General features: G+C 38.7%; 1 protein-coding gene across 3 annotated transcripts in view; it reads left to right on the top strand.

Annotated features, from left to right (window-relative positions):
• Positions 1-17037, top strand: part of LOC143149426 (uncharacterized) — an 87007-nt gene that overhangs the window by 11277 nt on the left and 58693 nt on the right. Inside the window, exons 1-8 of one of the 3 annotated variants that reach the window (XM_076316763.1) lie at positions 1205-1227; positions 5935-6174; positions 6830-6960; positions 7805-8453; positions 9673-10516; positions 11303-11380; positions 13600-13805; positions 14193-14428. In XM_076316763.1, coding sequence (XP_076172878.1) covers positions 1220-1227; positions 5935-6174; positions 6830-6960; positions 7805-8453; positions 9673-10516; positions 11303-11380; positions 13600-13805; positions 14193-14428 — 2392 coding nt within the window. In that variant the 5' untranslated portion in view covers positions 1205-1219. Of the gene's footprint in view, positions 1-1204; positions 1228-5934; positions 6175-6829; positions 6961-7804; positions 8454-9672; positions 10517-11302; positions 11381-13599; positions 13806-14192; positions 14429-17037 lie in introns of those variants that run through there. The other 2 variants (XM_076316762.1, XM_076316761.1) reach the window with 2 other exon arrangements.

Below are 17037 nucleotides of genomic sequence, written 5' to 3'. Positions count from 1 at the left end.
GCCATATTTAGCGTCCGCGTATCCAGTCGTTGGCATCGCAGACGGAGCATTACTGTCGTCTAATGTACGTCCAGTCACGCCCCCGCTAGTACGAGGCAAAGTGAACCGAAGCGAACCGAGGCAGAGCGAAGCGCACCGAAGGTACCGAGCGGAGAGATCGCTCGTAGCTGAAGTTCGCGGTGTTCCCTCGATCGAGCCGCGCGGCAAAAGCCGCAAAACCCGCGCGGAGAGCTAAACAACCGATACGATACGCCGGTATACCAAGAGAGCCGTGTGTACGTGCATCGGCCGGCGCGCGTACACCTACGTGAACGATAAGGAACGCCGATTGGTCGCTTCGCCGGTTGCTTCTCCGCTCGGTTCTCCAAGACCTAAAGCGGCTGCGCGGTCCAGGTACGTACCTGGCTCCGCAACATTTGCTGTCACTGGTGCACCGATCGTCTCTGCCATGGGCCGGACATGGCCAGCTACCGCGGCGTATCCTTATCCTTAAGCGTTCCACGATCGGCGAAGACGGAAGCGGACGACCGAAGCCGCACGGTCCAAGCCGTACACATCGCTTTATACACGAGTGTGCCCTTAATATCGGGCTCGGCAATGGTCACGGAAAGTGACACCACCTTGTACCGCGGTCGATTTGTTTTATTGTGCGAAGCGAACATCGTGGTCCCGATAGCGATCGGGCAGTGCAGTGGCTGAGTTTCGGTCGACCGGATGCGGTCGGCGTAGGATCGTGTCTTCGACCGATCGAAACTTGGTCGTGGGGATACTGCCGGGACGCGTAGGTGTGTATCTCGGTGAGGTTCGTTATTTCGCGTGTTTTTGACACGAGGGATTGGTGAAAGCCGAACGGAGAACTCGCTCGCCGGTTGACATCGTTGCTCCCGGGTTTATTATAATTCCATTTGGTATTCGGTGTAAGTCAGTTATGAAAGAGTTGGCGCACGAGAGAGAGAGAGGAGACGGACTCGTGTCGTGTCACGTGTGGTTTTTGTGCATCGATCATCGGAGAAAAGTGATGCTACCGTCTCGATGGTAAATCGACTACGCGATTCCAGGGAACGCTCGTTCCCGATGGAGGTTGCAGCTGTTTGGAAGATCGATCGGGATAAATAGCTTTCGTTCGAGAGATTCTCGAATATTCCTCGACGATCATTGCGGATTTTATGCTTTTACGGTACATGTCGAGAATGAAAGACAAGCGCGAAGATAAGCATCGATGAATCGGTATGATACTATTTGTATTTAACTTTGCACAGGGGCATATGGGTTCTATGTATTTTTTCGCATGTGTTTTTTCGTATTGGTGTTAGCCGTAAACGTAGAAAATCCGTGGTGCTACGATGACTACTAAATTCTTTTCGTGTCGTAATGTGACACTTGGGTACGCACACTTTGAACGTTCTTTGTCGTTTGATAAAATATCGGTCAAAGTATCGGTGTATTCGGATAATTTTTCAATGTTTCGATCGATCAACGATAAACGGACAACAGGTGAATCAACGGTTTCGTTACCCAACGTTTAATGCTCGCGATCACAAACGATGATAACGTTCCACTCATCGACAGAGAATATTCTGTTTATCGGTATATGTATTCCGAAAACGTAATAGTATCGCAATTCTAATTGCATTCCGAAAACTCGGATCCAGCGATTGCAATTTTATCTTCAAATGATCAGTCTTCAAAAATGAAACTATTTACCCAGTCTCGTAGCGCAATTCATTTCTAAGAGATCAATTCTTTCGAACACTTCCTCCAGAAAAGATTTCGCTTCATACCATCACAGTTCGACAGTACGTTTTTCTACAGTCATACTTTGCTCGTTATGTGATTATTCCTGATTATTTCAGACTATTTATTTCATCGAATTTGGACATTTTCGCGACATAATTATTTTTCAACATCTTTTCCTTTGTTAATGTGCAGGGAATGCCTTTCGTGTCGCTGACACGATACGGTGAAGTGACACGTCTCCTTTTTAAATCGGTAGAATTAATGGAATTAACGCTTATTTAAATACACCTAGGTAAATACCTAATACAGATTTATGCCCGTATCGTCAATTTCAAAGGATTTTATAAGACAGCTATTATTGCGCTCGATAAATTTTGTCAACGGTAAGAAGGAAACATTTGACACGGATAGATGCACAGTTGCGCACAAGTTTTCGTACCCTTAAGGCGGACGCGTGGGCTTGGTACGCAGTACGCAGTTTCTACGGATTTGCTTATACTACTGTGGCTACAGTCTTTAACTGACCGGATATAACTATTACAATTTAGTCGATTGATTTAAATGCTGCAAACATTCAACTTATATGCTATGGTAAATGCTCCTATAGCCAGACATTGGTTTATTGCGAAGAGATAGAGATCTCTCAGTTTTCTAATTAAACAAATTTTTAAGTATATTTTGGGTTTTCGAAACAAGATTATATCAAAAAGAACATTTGATTTCGTGTCTCTTTTATCGATCAAAATTTTATTAAAACGCGTCTATTGTTGTGTGTCATTGAATAAGTTGGAAATTTTATATTCTTATTCAACTGTTAATGAATTTCTATATAATAAATCAAAGAATAAATAGACGAATAAGTTTATTAATTTTCACATTTAATCATCTTGCACGATACGTTCATTTATTTATTTATTTATTAGTCACATTTAGTAGAAAATAAACACGATTGGTCGATAGAGGAGGTATGATATTTATCTTATTCCTTCCAAGTTCTCGCGATATCAGATACTCGAAGATTTTCATAAAATTATCTCGAAGCATTGAATAAAATTTTCACCGAAATTAGTGAAATTCAGTTCGGTTTAACGATTCGTTCGTAAGATAATTATTTTTACGTTCGAAGAAAGCGTATTGAGAATTATATAATATAACGATAAAGTATTACTATAAATTGCTTTCTATATTCCACGATGTGAGAATAAATGCGCTCGCGAACTATGTTCTCCATGAATACAGGTTAAAGGTTTGTAGGCTAACGGTATGTATAAATAAAAAATCGAATGAAAGGACTTGAAAGGAAGCTACTTTTGTTTTACATTCATTATTCCTAGTAAATAGACCTTTTTTGCGATAACTGAATACTTTCATGCTTTAAATATTTATTAGGTACAATAGTTACTTGAAATTTAGCTTGCGTCTAATGTCGCCCGATTAAATTAGAAACAGTCTTCGCCAGCTGTTTTGATTTTATAATGTTTTCCAAGCAGATATTTAATTCTTTTTCGGTATAGAAAAATATAAACTTAACAAAGCCTAAAATGCTGCAAAGAATGCGTAAATACAACGATGGCGAATTTTACAAATTTCGTTAACATTAATATTTTAATACTACTTTTTAGGAAAGGGAAATTGCATATTAAATGTACACCAGTATATAATTTGTGTACATAGTAATTTCATCTTTTACGACGATAGATTTTATTTTTACAACCGTCGCATTTGTAAACTATTCAGATAAATTTACTATTCGTGTTTCTTTTCGTTATATTATTTATTCTTTATATATACGTTCTTAATTCAATTTTCTAACTGTTTTATAGAGATTATAAACTTACAAAATTTCTTTAAAATATTTACAAGCAATCAGTTACTTTCAATTATGACCATAATCTTTTAGAAAAGATTTAAATGAAACTATACATTCTTTACAAATGTTTAAAAATCGGGTACAGATTTAAATGTAAAATACGATTCAACGATCTTGAACGTAAAGACATCCTCCCTTGATCCAAAATAGGTAGATACTAGTAATGCAAAATGCATCGGAAACAAATAATCGGAAGATTTTTTTTCGTACACCGCGATTATGAACATTACATAATTTCTAAAAATAAAGTACAAATACAACTTTCGAACGAATGTTTCAAAATCGTGCATGAATTAATAAACACCAAATACATGAATATTTAAGCAGACCTTCCAAATGGTGAATATAAAATGAATAACGTTGGTTGTGTAACGATCCATTCATTGTCAAAGGTTTTCGACCAGCAATTTGTGATCGTCTTCGAAACAACCAAAAGAGGATAACCTAAATTCACAAAGGAATTTTACGACTACAATCAACCAGTAACGCAACCAGAGAGAGGAGTCACAAGGTGGCAGACGCCTCTCTCGCTATAAAAGAATATAAACATTTTTTACTTCGATGTTCACAAAGTTACGAATATACTGACGAAAAAACAAAAACAAAAGAAAGTTGCACTTTACGTCGTAAACGAATAATTATTTTTAAATTAAATACTTATACTCCTCCTGCCCATCATTCGAAATAACCGGTCACGACACTGGAACCGATGTTATTATTAATTTTACCACAACGGTCTTTGTTTCTTTCAATTTCAATTTGAAGTCAAGATTCAAAGCTGAAAACAAACACGTAGAAGTGAACAACGCCGGGCATAGAAATCGCCTCTTTTGGAAGTGGAAACGTTTACCGTGCAAAAACGTTTCTTCTCGCTGTGTCCCGCGTGCGTGTAAATGCAACGCTAATAGGTAAAAGGAGGGAAAGAGAGAGAAAGGAGAAAGGTATTCGAGTACTCGGTCGGAGTATCTAAAAGGCAAAAGGAAATATCGTTCATTGTTATTCGATCGTGTCCGTAGCACCGTTCAGTATGTTGCGTTAATATGCTTTATCATTGTGCGAGGGGAATGGAAACTAGATATACACCCGGCGGAACACCTACGAGATACACTAACGCAACGCTGGCACCAACTAGAAAGATGTAGCAATCTTTCTTGCGTGGTGCGTCGATTCTTTTTATAACAAAAGGGTCTAGATACGCCGCCTGCACACCAGCCTCTGAGTCATTGTCAACCAGGCCTAAACTCGTGAGGACTGTCGTTTTATTCGCTGAATATCCTTTTCCCGTTGTTCAACGTTCGTCGTCTGTTCTCCAGTGTCGAACACTTGAAACAACTCGCGCGACAAGGACCATCGGGTGGGAAAACTCAGATACAACGTGGAAAAATATTTCGAAGTGCGGTTAGCTCTCGGACAGTTTCGCGTGTTCGTGATCGAGATTCGTCGCGTTGCTTGTTATTTCTCCAAATAGGAGGCTGCGGTACCGTCCCGTGTGTTGTTCAAATATTTCACGGGAACGCCGCGATGTGATCTGCGATCGCGTGGTCAGGTCAGGGCAGTGTACGGCAGTGCACGGACATCATCGGTGAGATCGTGTTATATCCGGTATCGCGTGCTGCAGCGCTCGTGCTTCCGATTCGAGCGCTTCTTTCGCGCGATGTCGCGCACAGTGGAAGAATTTTGCCCGCCGTGTCGACACGGGAACGAAAATCTTGCGTGTTTTTCCGAAGGCAGTGAACGGCTACCAGTTACCAGAGAAAAACATCACGTGCGTTCGTTGCGTGAGTAAATGAACGCGTGTCTACAACGCGATCGAGACACTCCGGTTGTCGGCGGTCGCCGGTAGTCGGTCACCGGTCGCGACTCGTTCGTTTCCACCGATGAATGAATAATCCAGCAACCATTTATCAATCGACGGCGCATAATAAACGGCAGGGATTTATAATTACGGTCGCACGATCGGCGAACAGCGAACGTTGATAATTAGGTACCGCGAAGCCGCGGGTGACGAAATCGACGGTTTTCGGGACTGGTAAGAACGTCTCGAGATACGATCGGGAATACTCGATCACGATATGGAAATCGTAACACGGTCATTTTCCCAACAAACGCGGCAACGAGCTCGTTAAATATTTCGAAACGCATAATACGGTTAAAAAGGTTCCGGCTAAACGCGGCTCAACCAAGTGTCGTTTATAGAGAAAGCGAACGATCGATTTGTTTGTTTTTCGCTCGGATCGAGACCGGTGTGCGCGAGGATCTGTGTTAGGAGCTGGATGCTCGATGCGCAAGCCGCCGAGGGTAGTGGGTAAAAATTGTACGTTTTCCAGAAGACTGAAGGCTGATCTGCAATACCTACGAAGGAGGGGACTTCTGAAGGCGTCGGGCGAACTATCGTACCAAGGACGCAAGTGTACCAGATGCGGCGCACCGTTTGGTAGATTTTACAACACCGGTGCACCGTGTACACGCTGCAGGCACAGAGTTTGCAGACAATGCCGTATCGAGGTCAGGAGCCTTGCCGATAACAAAGACGTCGAATGGATCTGTAACGTTTGCTACAAGATCGCGTGAGTAGTTTCGCCATTATTCCTGCTTCGTTTTCGTGCGGCTTGAATTACACTCGTAACTCCGTTCCAATCCTCTTGGCCCTGTTGCCCCATTTACGTTTGTATATCTCTACGAACTTTCCCGCAATAGGCCGATCTCTACAGGTTGTTCCTGAAATGAGCGATCAAATTTTAAGAACGTTCCACCGGTTCCGCTCGTAACGATGAAAGAAACATCGATTGAGTAAACCAGTAACGACCAATTATCGATCATGAACGAACTATTTTTGTTATCGATGTTTCGTCGAGTGTGTTTCGAGTGGTCGTCGAAAATGAAAACGTAAATACGTTTCTTTCGAAAAGGGTCTAAAGGTCGAGATTAATTATTGTATTTCATAATAAATCTTAATCTCGCTGTACGGTATTATTGTGTACAACGAATCGCTTCTCGAGGTATGGATCAATTTGTTCGATTGTCGGAGCAACATTTTCTACTTTCGATCGAATTTAAAGACACGAGTTTAACGCACAAAACTCGAGGAGAGTGCAAAGAGAAAAGAATCGATTTGTTTTTTTAAAAAATCGGGACTCTTGACAAATGTTTAATATACTACGTAAAATATGTACTTCGCGGAATGGCGATAATTATTACCATTTTGAATTTTTATTATTTTAGAGAGTTACATGTCGCATCGGGCAAATGGACGTATGGAAATTCAGTGTCCAAAGGATCTATAAATGGGAAAACATCGGCCTCTCCTGTGGAAATATTAAAGCATAGCATTCGACGAGCTTGGACTATCAACGGTACGATTAGTATATATATTTCGTTTGTTTGTTATGTTCAACCGCTTATCGCTTACATATTATTCCATTTTACATACACTCGTTATTATTACATTACTCTACGATCGAACTGTACTGTCGATTTACGATATTCTATAATCGTAATACTTACCGTTTATCGCACAGTGTACAAAATTATATTTTATACTATCAATGTTTTAACTTCTTAAGATTCACCCTCGTAATGTTACGTTCGTTGCGTAAATGCTATTACAATATATACAAAGACAGAAAGATAGTTTTTAATATAATTTGATAAACGTTTGTGTAACAATGTATACATTTTCTAAAAATTTAGCGAGTTCTCAAGAGGTCAATTTCATCCGATTACTCACAAAATAATCCAGATAGATTTATTTCTAAAATTATGTTTCTAAAATTATCGCTCGATGCGCAATATATTTTTCGTTAGAACCAATAAACTGTCTTCTCTCTCGATACGAACCTACGGACTCGGAAAATATCGTAAAACGGTGCTTACAGAGTAATCAGCAAGATGATGCAATTGATATCGTACGTTGGTAGTAAACAGTTTGGTGAAATCAGTGAAACCTAGTTGCCGAAGCAGTTAGCTAAATGCAATACCGAATGCACAAAACTGTAGATAGTTTCAGTCTTCGGGCCGTAAATAAATACTTAAACACATTGTTCTTAAGAGTATCTTCCAAAAAAAAGGAAAAGGAAGAAGCGTTGCACTGCACGTGCAACTTTCATATTCGAAAGAAACAATTTTACATAGATATTTTATTTTATTTTTATTTCATCGCACGAAGAAAATAAATTATCGACTGTGTTTTACGTGCAGGTCCACCCACGCGTTGGTCCGCGACGAGAAAATCGCCCGAGCTGCGAATATATCGAAGTTTACCGTCCCGTCGTCAAGAGTATCGAGAAACCGTCGGTACCGAGAACAACGAAATCGTAAAACCCGTCGGTGGGGAAGCTCCAAGTTCCGATCAAAAAGGACCAGTTAGCCGGGAAGTGAACGAGCAAGTCGAAGACTATAATGCTCCTACGAAAGACGATCCGTGCAAAGAGGTAGTAACGAGAAACGAAACGATCTCTTCTGAAAAGTCCGCCCCACGAATCGATATCAACGAACGAACGAACTCGAAACGCCTCGAAAGAATACCTAGTAAACACGAAGAAGAAGTGCCATCGTCCGATGCCATAAAAGCGAAGAAAAACGAGCGATCTACGGTAACGAGCAACAACAAAACAAAGACCGAAGATCAGGAAGAGACGACGTGTAACCAAGAACAAAACACACCGAGGATCTCCTTGATAAAACCGCCGAGGATACTGTCGAAATTCATTTCACCGGAAATCAAGTTGAGCCAAGCCAAGCACGGCGAGAGGAAATCGAACATTCCTATATTCAGAAGAAGCTCCAAAGAATTCGAGGACATTAGAAGCCCTCAAGAATCACCAAAACGTTCTCTCATCCCCCAAAGGTAGTTTTCATTTATCGGTCGTTATTTCATTTCCATTTGTAAATGGTTTTCCGTTATTCATAGACGCGGAATTTACGATTCGATTTAAGTTTTATTTACGTCTTAAATTATTTTCACCGGTACTTTACGTATGTATGTATTTGCATCTATAACCGAACGAAAATCATTTCGAATTAAACACTCGAATGAGAAAAAGGAATGGTATCGCGGAATAGCATTGTGGGATTAATATCAAAATTCTCCCGAACGAATGCATACACGTATACAAAAATTAGGTTTCAAGTTGGTCAATTTGTGTCCACGAATTAAATGCTTTTCTGTTAAAGGAGTATGAAATTACGTGTATTCTTGCACGGTAGCGTTTTTCGAGTCTTGCTGACGTTGCATTCCTTGGAATCGAATTTACGATGTTGATTTTCAAGTATTATTTTTCCAAAACATTTGTACGTATATAAGCAACTTGCTGTAATGTGAACGCAAATACTGCACTCAAGAATTATAAAAGAAGACTGAACCTTAAAACAGAAAATTGATATTAATGGTTAATAGTTAATAGCGAGTAGCTGAGAACGGAAGTGACATAAATAAAAAAATTTTGAATTAAAAACCCTATTGCTTACAGAACTACATACACCGCTTACACTTTTAGGGTTTTACGTAAAGAATATAAAGTAAGTCCCAGTTGCGAATAACAAATGAGATCATTCTGTTACCTGAATTCAGTGTAAAAATTATCACTCGAAAGCAAGACGCATCGGACTTGGTGTAAATAGTTCATTTTTTTGGCTGTAAAAGCATAAAATTACGGTGTTTCGTTTAGGATCTGATAGTAGAACTGGTCATATACTATGCGTCTTTACATTGAACTCGATAACGAGAAAGATCTTAATAGTAACCATCAATTAGCTGAACGAAGAAATATTATAATTAATCGAATAATAATCTAAATACCAATCAAAGAAAACAACTGTACAGAGAGAACGATAGTTTCAACCCGATGCTCAATTTTTAAGTAACGTCAAATTAATTCTAGTATTTTTGCTCCTAGTAATCAAAATAGTGGATATAGTGTGTACGAGGAATATGTGTGTATGTGTATGTATATATTATATTTACATACGTATGTAAATATATACTTTTTCTGGTCGTAAGAACATAAAAATTGCGTTTCGTCTGTTCGTGAAACTCGTCGGCTGAAACTCGTAAAATTTGTTTCCAGATACAGAGGTAGCACCGACGATTTACGTCGCAGTCGCGAGGACATAAGCGTGCCGAGCTTGATCCCGAAGCTGCTCTCGCCTCGCAGCAAGGAGGAGAAATTGAAGCGGCAGGACAGCAAGGACGACATACGCTCCGTTTGGAAATCGAGCCGCAAGGACTCGAAGGAAGAGTCGACGAAAGGCTTCGCGTTCGGTAAGGAGGATTTTAAGCACGGCATTCGAATATTCCGGCGGGACAACAGCCGCGAGGACGTGGGTAGGGAGAGCAGAAATTCAAATGCGAACGCCGCTGCGGCCGTCGCTGCAAAAGGAAAGCAATCTGGCAAAGAGGAGAAGCAGGACAGGACGGAGGAGCGCGTGGGCGTCTCAACCGCGTCGAAATCGAAGTCGACGGTGCACGAACACATCAGGACGAAGGTGACGGGCAGAGAGAGCAAGGAGACGCCCGATGGCGAGCCAACGAGACGCGACGAGGAAACTCCGGTCTACCTAGACCAGAATGAAAGAGTGAGAATCGAGGCGGCGGTAAGCAACGAAGAGACGATGCTCGACGTCGTTGTCGCTGACGAGAAACTGCTCGAGGGACAAGAAGGCGTCAAGAGAAGTGAAAAAAGCGAGAAGAAGGAAACGGAGGAGAAGAGGCCGACTGACCCGGGGAAAGAAGAGGACCCGATGGGCCAGGAGGAACAAGTATCGGAGAACGAGAACAATATTCACTCTATGAAGGAATCGGCCGAAAGCTTCCTGGAAAATGTTGATACGGACGTCACCGGTTACGGAACGAACGAACAAAAGGCTGTCGCGGATTTTCCTCACGGAAAGAAGTCTGACGATTTCCAAGTGGTTAGTAAATCACGACCAATGTGTTTCGTGGTTTTGAAATACAGAACTACCGAGCGTTGATATAGTTTTTGTATTCTTTTGTAGCAGAATTTTATTATTGAACTATCTTCGGTAAATTTAACGTCAAGAGCATCTACAGTACCATTTATAATTATTCGAACGGCTCTCTGTCCTTTTGTCCGGTAATCTTTACGCTACGGTTAAAATAATAATGTTATCGTTAATTTATCATCACGAGTAAAATAGTAGGAAGAAAATATGTGTTACGTTTATGCCGTTAAGAGGCACCGATACAACGTGACTCGGAAACAGTCTAATTGCCATATTTACAATCGATACATCGACTTTTAGAATGTTGTTAAACGAATAGTTTTTCAGGGTAATAAAACAACACGTGACTGTAATTTCTAATATGCGATAAATACATTTCAGAATCTCTGATAACAGTAACAATAATTAGTCATTTATAGTACGCGGTAGACAGAAATTTCAGATAATCAGCAGCTACAAGTAAACTTTTCGAATAGATTATGTTTATTTTCTACTCTTGTGACATAGACGTACTAGATGGCATATTTTCTTCCGAGAATAAGTAATAAATTTAGGAAACATGCATTCGAGGTAACATTACTTCATCGTTTGAATATTTATGAACGGTACTGTAATTAGCAAAGTGTAAAGTAGATACTTTCGAGTTTGAATGTTTATCGTATGAATGGGAATTTATTTCTTCGAGGACAAACGGGATTGTACGTATTTTTGTTTTCACGATCGTGTCTTATTCAGGTGAGGCGAAAGGTGTCAAAAGAAGAGTTTTCCAATCCCGACGATACGGATGATACACCAAACAAACGGTGCTCCAGTGTAAGTTCTCCGATCCACATTTTATCTACTTCTATCGAGTATCGTTATCGTTAACACAAAACAGATTATATAGAAACCTTCCTCAGTATACGTACTGTTGGTCAAATTCGTAAGAAATCTGCTCGCAAATATAGTGGAATTTAAAGATTAACGGCGAGGTAAATATTTTCTTGAAATCAAGTGTAAATCAATAGCAACCATTTCACTCGATATAAATTAAGTTGAATAAATCGAGATCAACTTAGATGGAAAATAATTATTAAAATTTTACATATATACGAAATTCGATTATTTACATTTTTCTACACACATGTATAAAATTGATTTATTCTGTTAATTTTGTCCAATCTTGATCCATATTGAAGACACCGACTACAATTCTGACGTTCGTCCGATGTTTAATCTTCTCGTTTTTCATCCTTTCGTTTTTCATTGTACGATCCATCTTGAACAGTAGCGATTATATCTAAATCGTTTATTTCATGAATATTATCACCTTCGTACAACCAGTCCTTTGTAACACGTCCATCTATATTTTATATATCCTTTCACATTTTTGGAAACTCGATTGATCAAAGTCCTAGCGAATAATCAATTGGAAATTAAGTTTTACAATGTGCCGAGTAGTTTTGAGAGGAATTGCTAGAAATGTAAGGAAAAAACAAACGAGGACAAATTTAGTAGTTTTTCGTGTCCTACTTTTGTAGGGCAGATATTCAAGGGTGTAAACAGTGTACTTTGGGAAAGACATTCAAATATTTTGCTGGTATTGCAGCTAGCTTTATCAGAATGTTAGATAACACATCGATGCGTGTTATATAGTCCTTGTCGATTTGAGATAAAAATATTCAGGTTACGGATCATTGGTCACTAAACCACAGATGTTTTAAGTGGTCACCGAAACAATTAAGTAACTACGAGAAGTGGGTTACAGTGAGGTTGAAGTATATTCTGGGAAAATATCCTTCAATTGATCTATCTATAGCGAATATAAAACAACCAATTAACAGAATATAGAAATTCAAAACAAAAAAATACAAAAAACGGATAGAAACTTTTTTATCTGTTCTGTATAAAGAGCACGACTGCCCGTATTAGTGGAAAACAATTTTCAGCGCACAAAATAAAATTAGACAAGTACTCACATTCTTACACCGTTACTACCGTGGTTATCCTGATCAGGTTTCAACAATATACACGATTCAAGAGATACAAAAGATGCATCAAATTGAACTACATATATATTGCACAATCAATCGTAGTAAAACATTCGAAAACTGCGGGATATAAGATACTTTTTAATAACATCAAAGTGATGAATAAAATTAAAAGATATTTAATAATTACTTTTTATATTAACGATCTCAACGATTTCAATGACTTTAAGATATGTTAAATGGAAAAGATCACCGAGTATCCTCATTAAGTAATGCCCACGTTGACTGCCACTTACCCATTATTTGAATTTATTGTAGAATTATTTAAAGTTCGGATACAAATTTAACCCAAACCTAACTAGATTACGCTTCTTAACACTCATAAGCCTCTAACTTTAACGTACAATACTTTAAGACCAATTGAAATTGGTGAGGTCGTTACATACATAAATAATTATTGTTATTGTTAAACTCGGCTTATGAATATTCGCAAACGAAAAATAATCGTTCGAACAGAGTCCGAGTTAGGCTCGATCTGGATTAAATCTCAGAAAGGTATCAAAGGAAAACTCGGGTTTCTAATAATCAAACCTTGAAAACTAAGAGTGAGCGAACATTATTTTTCGCTCTAGAACACTCATAAACCTTTCTCGTTTAGCATACTTAAAGGCCATTAAAATAGGCGATCTCGTTAGTATCGTCGATAATTAGCGAATATTTTCCCAGAAAATACAGAGAATTATTAGAGGTTACCGAGCACCGCAACAATATCAATAGGGATAAAAGCTAACGGTTGAACTCCATTTGGGACACACAACTTCCAATTTTTCAATTGCTCAGCTGTTACTGAAAAATCTCATTATTCGTACAGTAATTACATTGTACGTCGTATATTTAAATATTTCTTAATGCCTGTTTGCTAAGAAGCCGGCAACGATCCAAAAATTGAGTTAGTCGGACGTAGCGTAAAATTTCGTTCGATGATACGGCAACCTACTCCGTTTTATCGTACACCTCGTAAGCCCTAGAAGTTTAATCTCTTAAAGTAAACTCCTTTTACAGCATTTGTCGCCCGAGGCGAGTCCATTAAGTACAAGATCGTCGAGGTACAGTCCCAGGGAGAGCGAAAGCGAACCGACTCCAGCCCTACCGCGAAAAACGGGGGACTCTTGCTCCGCGTCTCAAAGAATACGGGACGCAATTACGAGAACTAGGAGGGAATCAAACAGCAGCGCGAGATACGAGAGCAGCGGCAGTGAGAGCGTGAGGTGTGTGTAACTTAAATCACGCGACCACCTAAAACGTGAAGCTCGACGTTATACGGTCGTCTCCGTTCAAACGAAACGCGCCGCTTTGAATTATTAATCACTATCGGAATAGTCGATCGTCGTAGACTAATCGCGGAAGCTTGAAACTTGTCCATGAGAGGCTCGAGTCGTGGAAAAGGAAATGTACAGAGAAAGAGATTTCATTTATGAGAATATATTAATAGAATAGTCGAGCGATAGGAAGCAATCCAGAAATCGTTAATCGATCTCTGTTTCGATCAAGTAAACAAATGTTAAACGCTATTGTACGAATCTCTTTGTAAAATTTATTGTCAGATTCTTATGTATCGCGTATGTATTTCTCGTTTGTTCATTTTCAACGATCAGATTAAGCGAGACGGGTCTTCACGGGTACGTGGAACTGGCGAGAAAAGTAAAGTTCTTTGGTGGAAACGGAAGTGGCGCCGTACCGTCGACGATCGGAAGTGATGAAGTAGTGCAACGTGATAGTGCAACGAGTGCAGGGGAAGATGAGCCGCACGATGATAATCATGGAAGAACAGGTCCCGTTTCTTCTCAAGGAAGGAGCATGCTTCGCAGAAGGAGACAATTCGATGCTCAAGGTACGTCAGGATGAATTTATATTCACTTCGTCTGCATCGATAATTCAATATCATGATTAAAATTCGCTGTAATCGGTCCATGATCTTACGTTTCACTGAAATGAACGTTTGTTTGATACCCTGTTTCGCAACAAACAAAGCGCACTAACGACTTCAGAAGTGAAAAGAATATAAAATCCTCTATTAGCTTCACAGCTGTAAATCTTCTAATCTCTAGAATTCTAGCAAATTTACGAATTTCACCTTAATACATTCGAGGCCTCCGTAGGTTTTATAGCTACTAAACGTTCAGACCTTTATAACTCTGGACATTTTACGAGTTTCACTTTAATACTTTAGTAATATGCTTTCATGACCGTAAACTTTGGAAAATATTATTATTGCAGTATTGATTTGCTGAACTCCAAGCCAAAGTATCCTTTTATGATTAATATTAGCTATGTCTTCTTCGTTGTATTTTTACTTCTATATGTTAGAGGTGAGTTGCTAAGAGAGAAAAGGTTGTTAATTCTTTCTTGAATTCTCAAACTCAGCTAACGACAGCTAGCGATTAAAGAGTTTCAATTTCTGACACATCGACGATAAAAATAATTTCCTGGACACGAAGATTCTAGTAAACTTTGAATGTTTAATTTGGACCGTAAGAAACATCGTTAACTATTTGCCGATGTAGTGACGGGACAGGTCCAATAACATTCTCATTAATACACGATACCCATTAATTGTCAAGCATCGTGTTGAGATATCAAATAGGCATCGAAATAAGTTATCATTGGTATTAATCAGATATACTTGTTAGCATTTCTATACTATCGACACAATTGAAACAAGTAACAATGATTCCTCAACAAGACAACGATGTAACTAGTCTACTATCAGACCTGTGGATTGTTCGAATAACTTGGAACAAATCTTCATTTAGATAATCCTTTGAACATATATTTAATTATCTTTCATGTAAAACATTTGCATGACTTATTATTTTTGAGCGAATCCCTTAAATTTTTATAAATTCTTGATCTCAATGATAGTATCGTGATTTAATGGAAGAATTAAGTCAACTTAGTGATAGAACAGATTCAAATATTATGTTCTCAAATAATTTCCCACAAAGTTAAAGAAAAAATGTGAACAAAAGTTTTAACGATAAACTTTTAATATATGAAATTATTTTTACTTGGAAATCGTTACATCGGTTGGTATATTTGTTTTTTCTCTAACGCCTTAAATATTCAGCGCGGTTGAATAGAGAAAATGCAACGTGTAATACAGGCTATAGTCTCAAAATTTATTTTTGTCGTTCATGATAAATTCTTTTATTTCTTTAAATTCGATGTTACGTATTTCCTCGTTGACCTGTCACACGATCCAAAATAAAGCAATACAACAGTTTTTGAAACCTTAACTTAAAGTGTTTCCAATTATAAATACGTACATACATACATACACATATATGTATTGTATATGGACGTTCAGACTGACTTTCCAATATTATCATTTACTATTGCCCTTTTTATTTCTAACGAGTTGCAAACGTCACTAAACAAATGTGAAACTTGTAATTGATAAGTATCGATTAAACGGTAGTCGCATGACTCGATAAGTCTCGAACCGTTTGTACAAATTCCTTGGAACGGTTTGGTACAAAAGTATAAATTTCAAACATAAATATATCAATGCTATCGAAACACGTCTCAGTCCCATCGATATTCGTAAGTCGGATACAAGCCAATAGAGAAATGCGACTGGTACTAATTCCGTGGCAACAAGCACGGGCACATTTGTATTCTAGATCTTTAAAAGGCACGGCCATAACTAATAGTCGTAGACATACTAATTATCGTATGAGTGAGTAACATTTCGCTTTCGCGCCCGCCACCCCGCATTGATGTTTCATATACTCGCGTGCAAGACACTTAATCGCGTGCTCACGTGAATGTAAATGAAACTTTAATCCTTTTGTTTCGACATTGTGCTCGGTTACACCGGGGCACCGGCATTAATATGTAAATCGAAATGGAGTGGATTATTCGTAAATCCATGGCTGAGTTTTACGATATTATAAACACGCTTAACGAATTTCGATCGTGTTAAAGATATCCAAGTATGTAACACCTAGATCAGAAGATAGGAATTTGAACGAAAGTAGGAGCATTATCTGCGCCGCTACCAACTAACTTGCTTGCACTTGAGTCATTCGATGATGCCACGGACAAGTACAATACATTCTTTCCTTGTAACATGTTTATCAAATTGTGTAACGCGGGTGCAATTATTTTTCAACGTTCTCACGCGTCTATGGTAGATGAACGGCTTCTATTGGAAACAAAATTTTCATAAAATGCGGCAAACCATTGGTTATAATCACGGATAATAATTAACTGGAACACAATTATTACGAACGACTTTCAAATAAGAAATAATTTTGTATTTCTAGTGAAAGATTACTGAGATCATTACTGAGCATTTAAAATCTTAAATAAAAAATGGACACAGTAAGTTAATGTTTTATACAAATATAAAAATATTTATGCATTGATTTAAAAGAGATATGTAACGTTCTACAAGGTGACTCAATTTAATAGCACATTATATTCGGAAAAGAAAAA

This window comes from Ptiloglossa arizonensis, chromosome 7 (genome assembly GCF_051014685.1).
Source record: "Ptiloglossa arizonensis isolate GNS036 chromosome 7, iyPtiAriz1_principal, whole genome shotgun sequence".
Lineage (NCBI taxonomy): Eukaryota > Metazoa > Arthropoda > Insecta > Hymenoptera > Colletidae > Ptiloglossa > Ptiloglossa arizonensis.
Note: the sequence above shows the minus strand (reverse complement) of the source record. Positions and strands in the feature narration are given on the sequence as shown.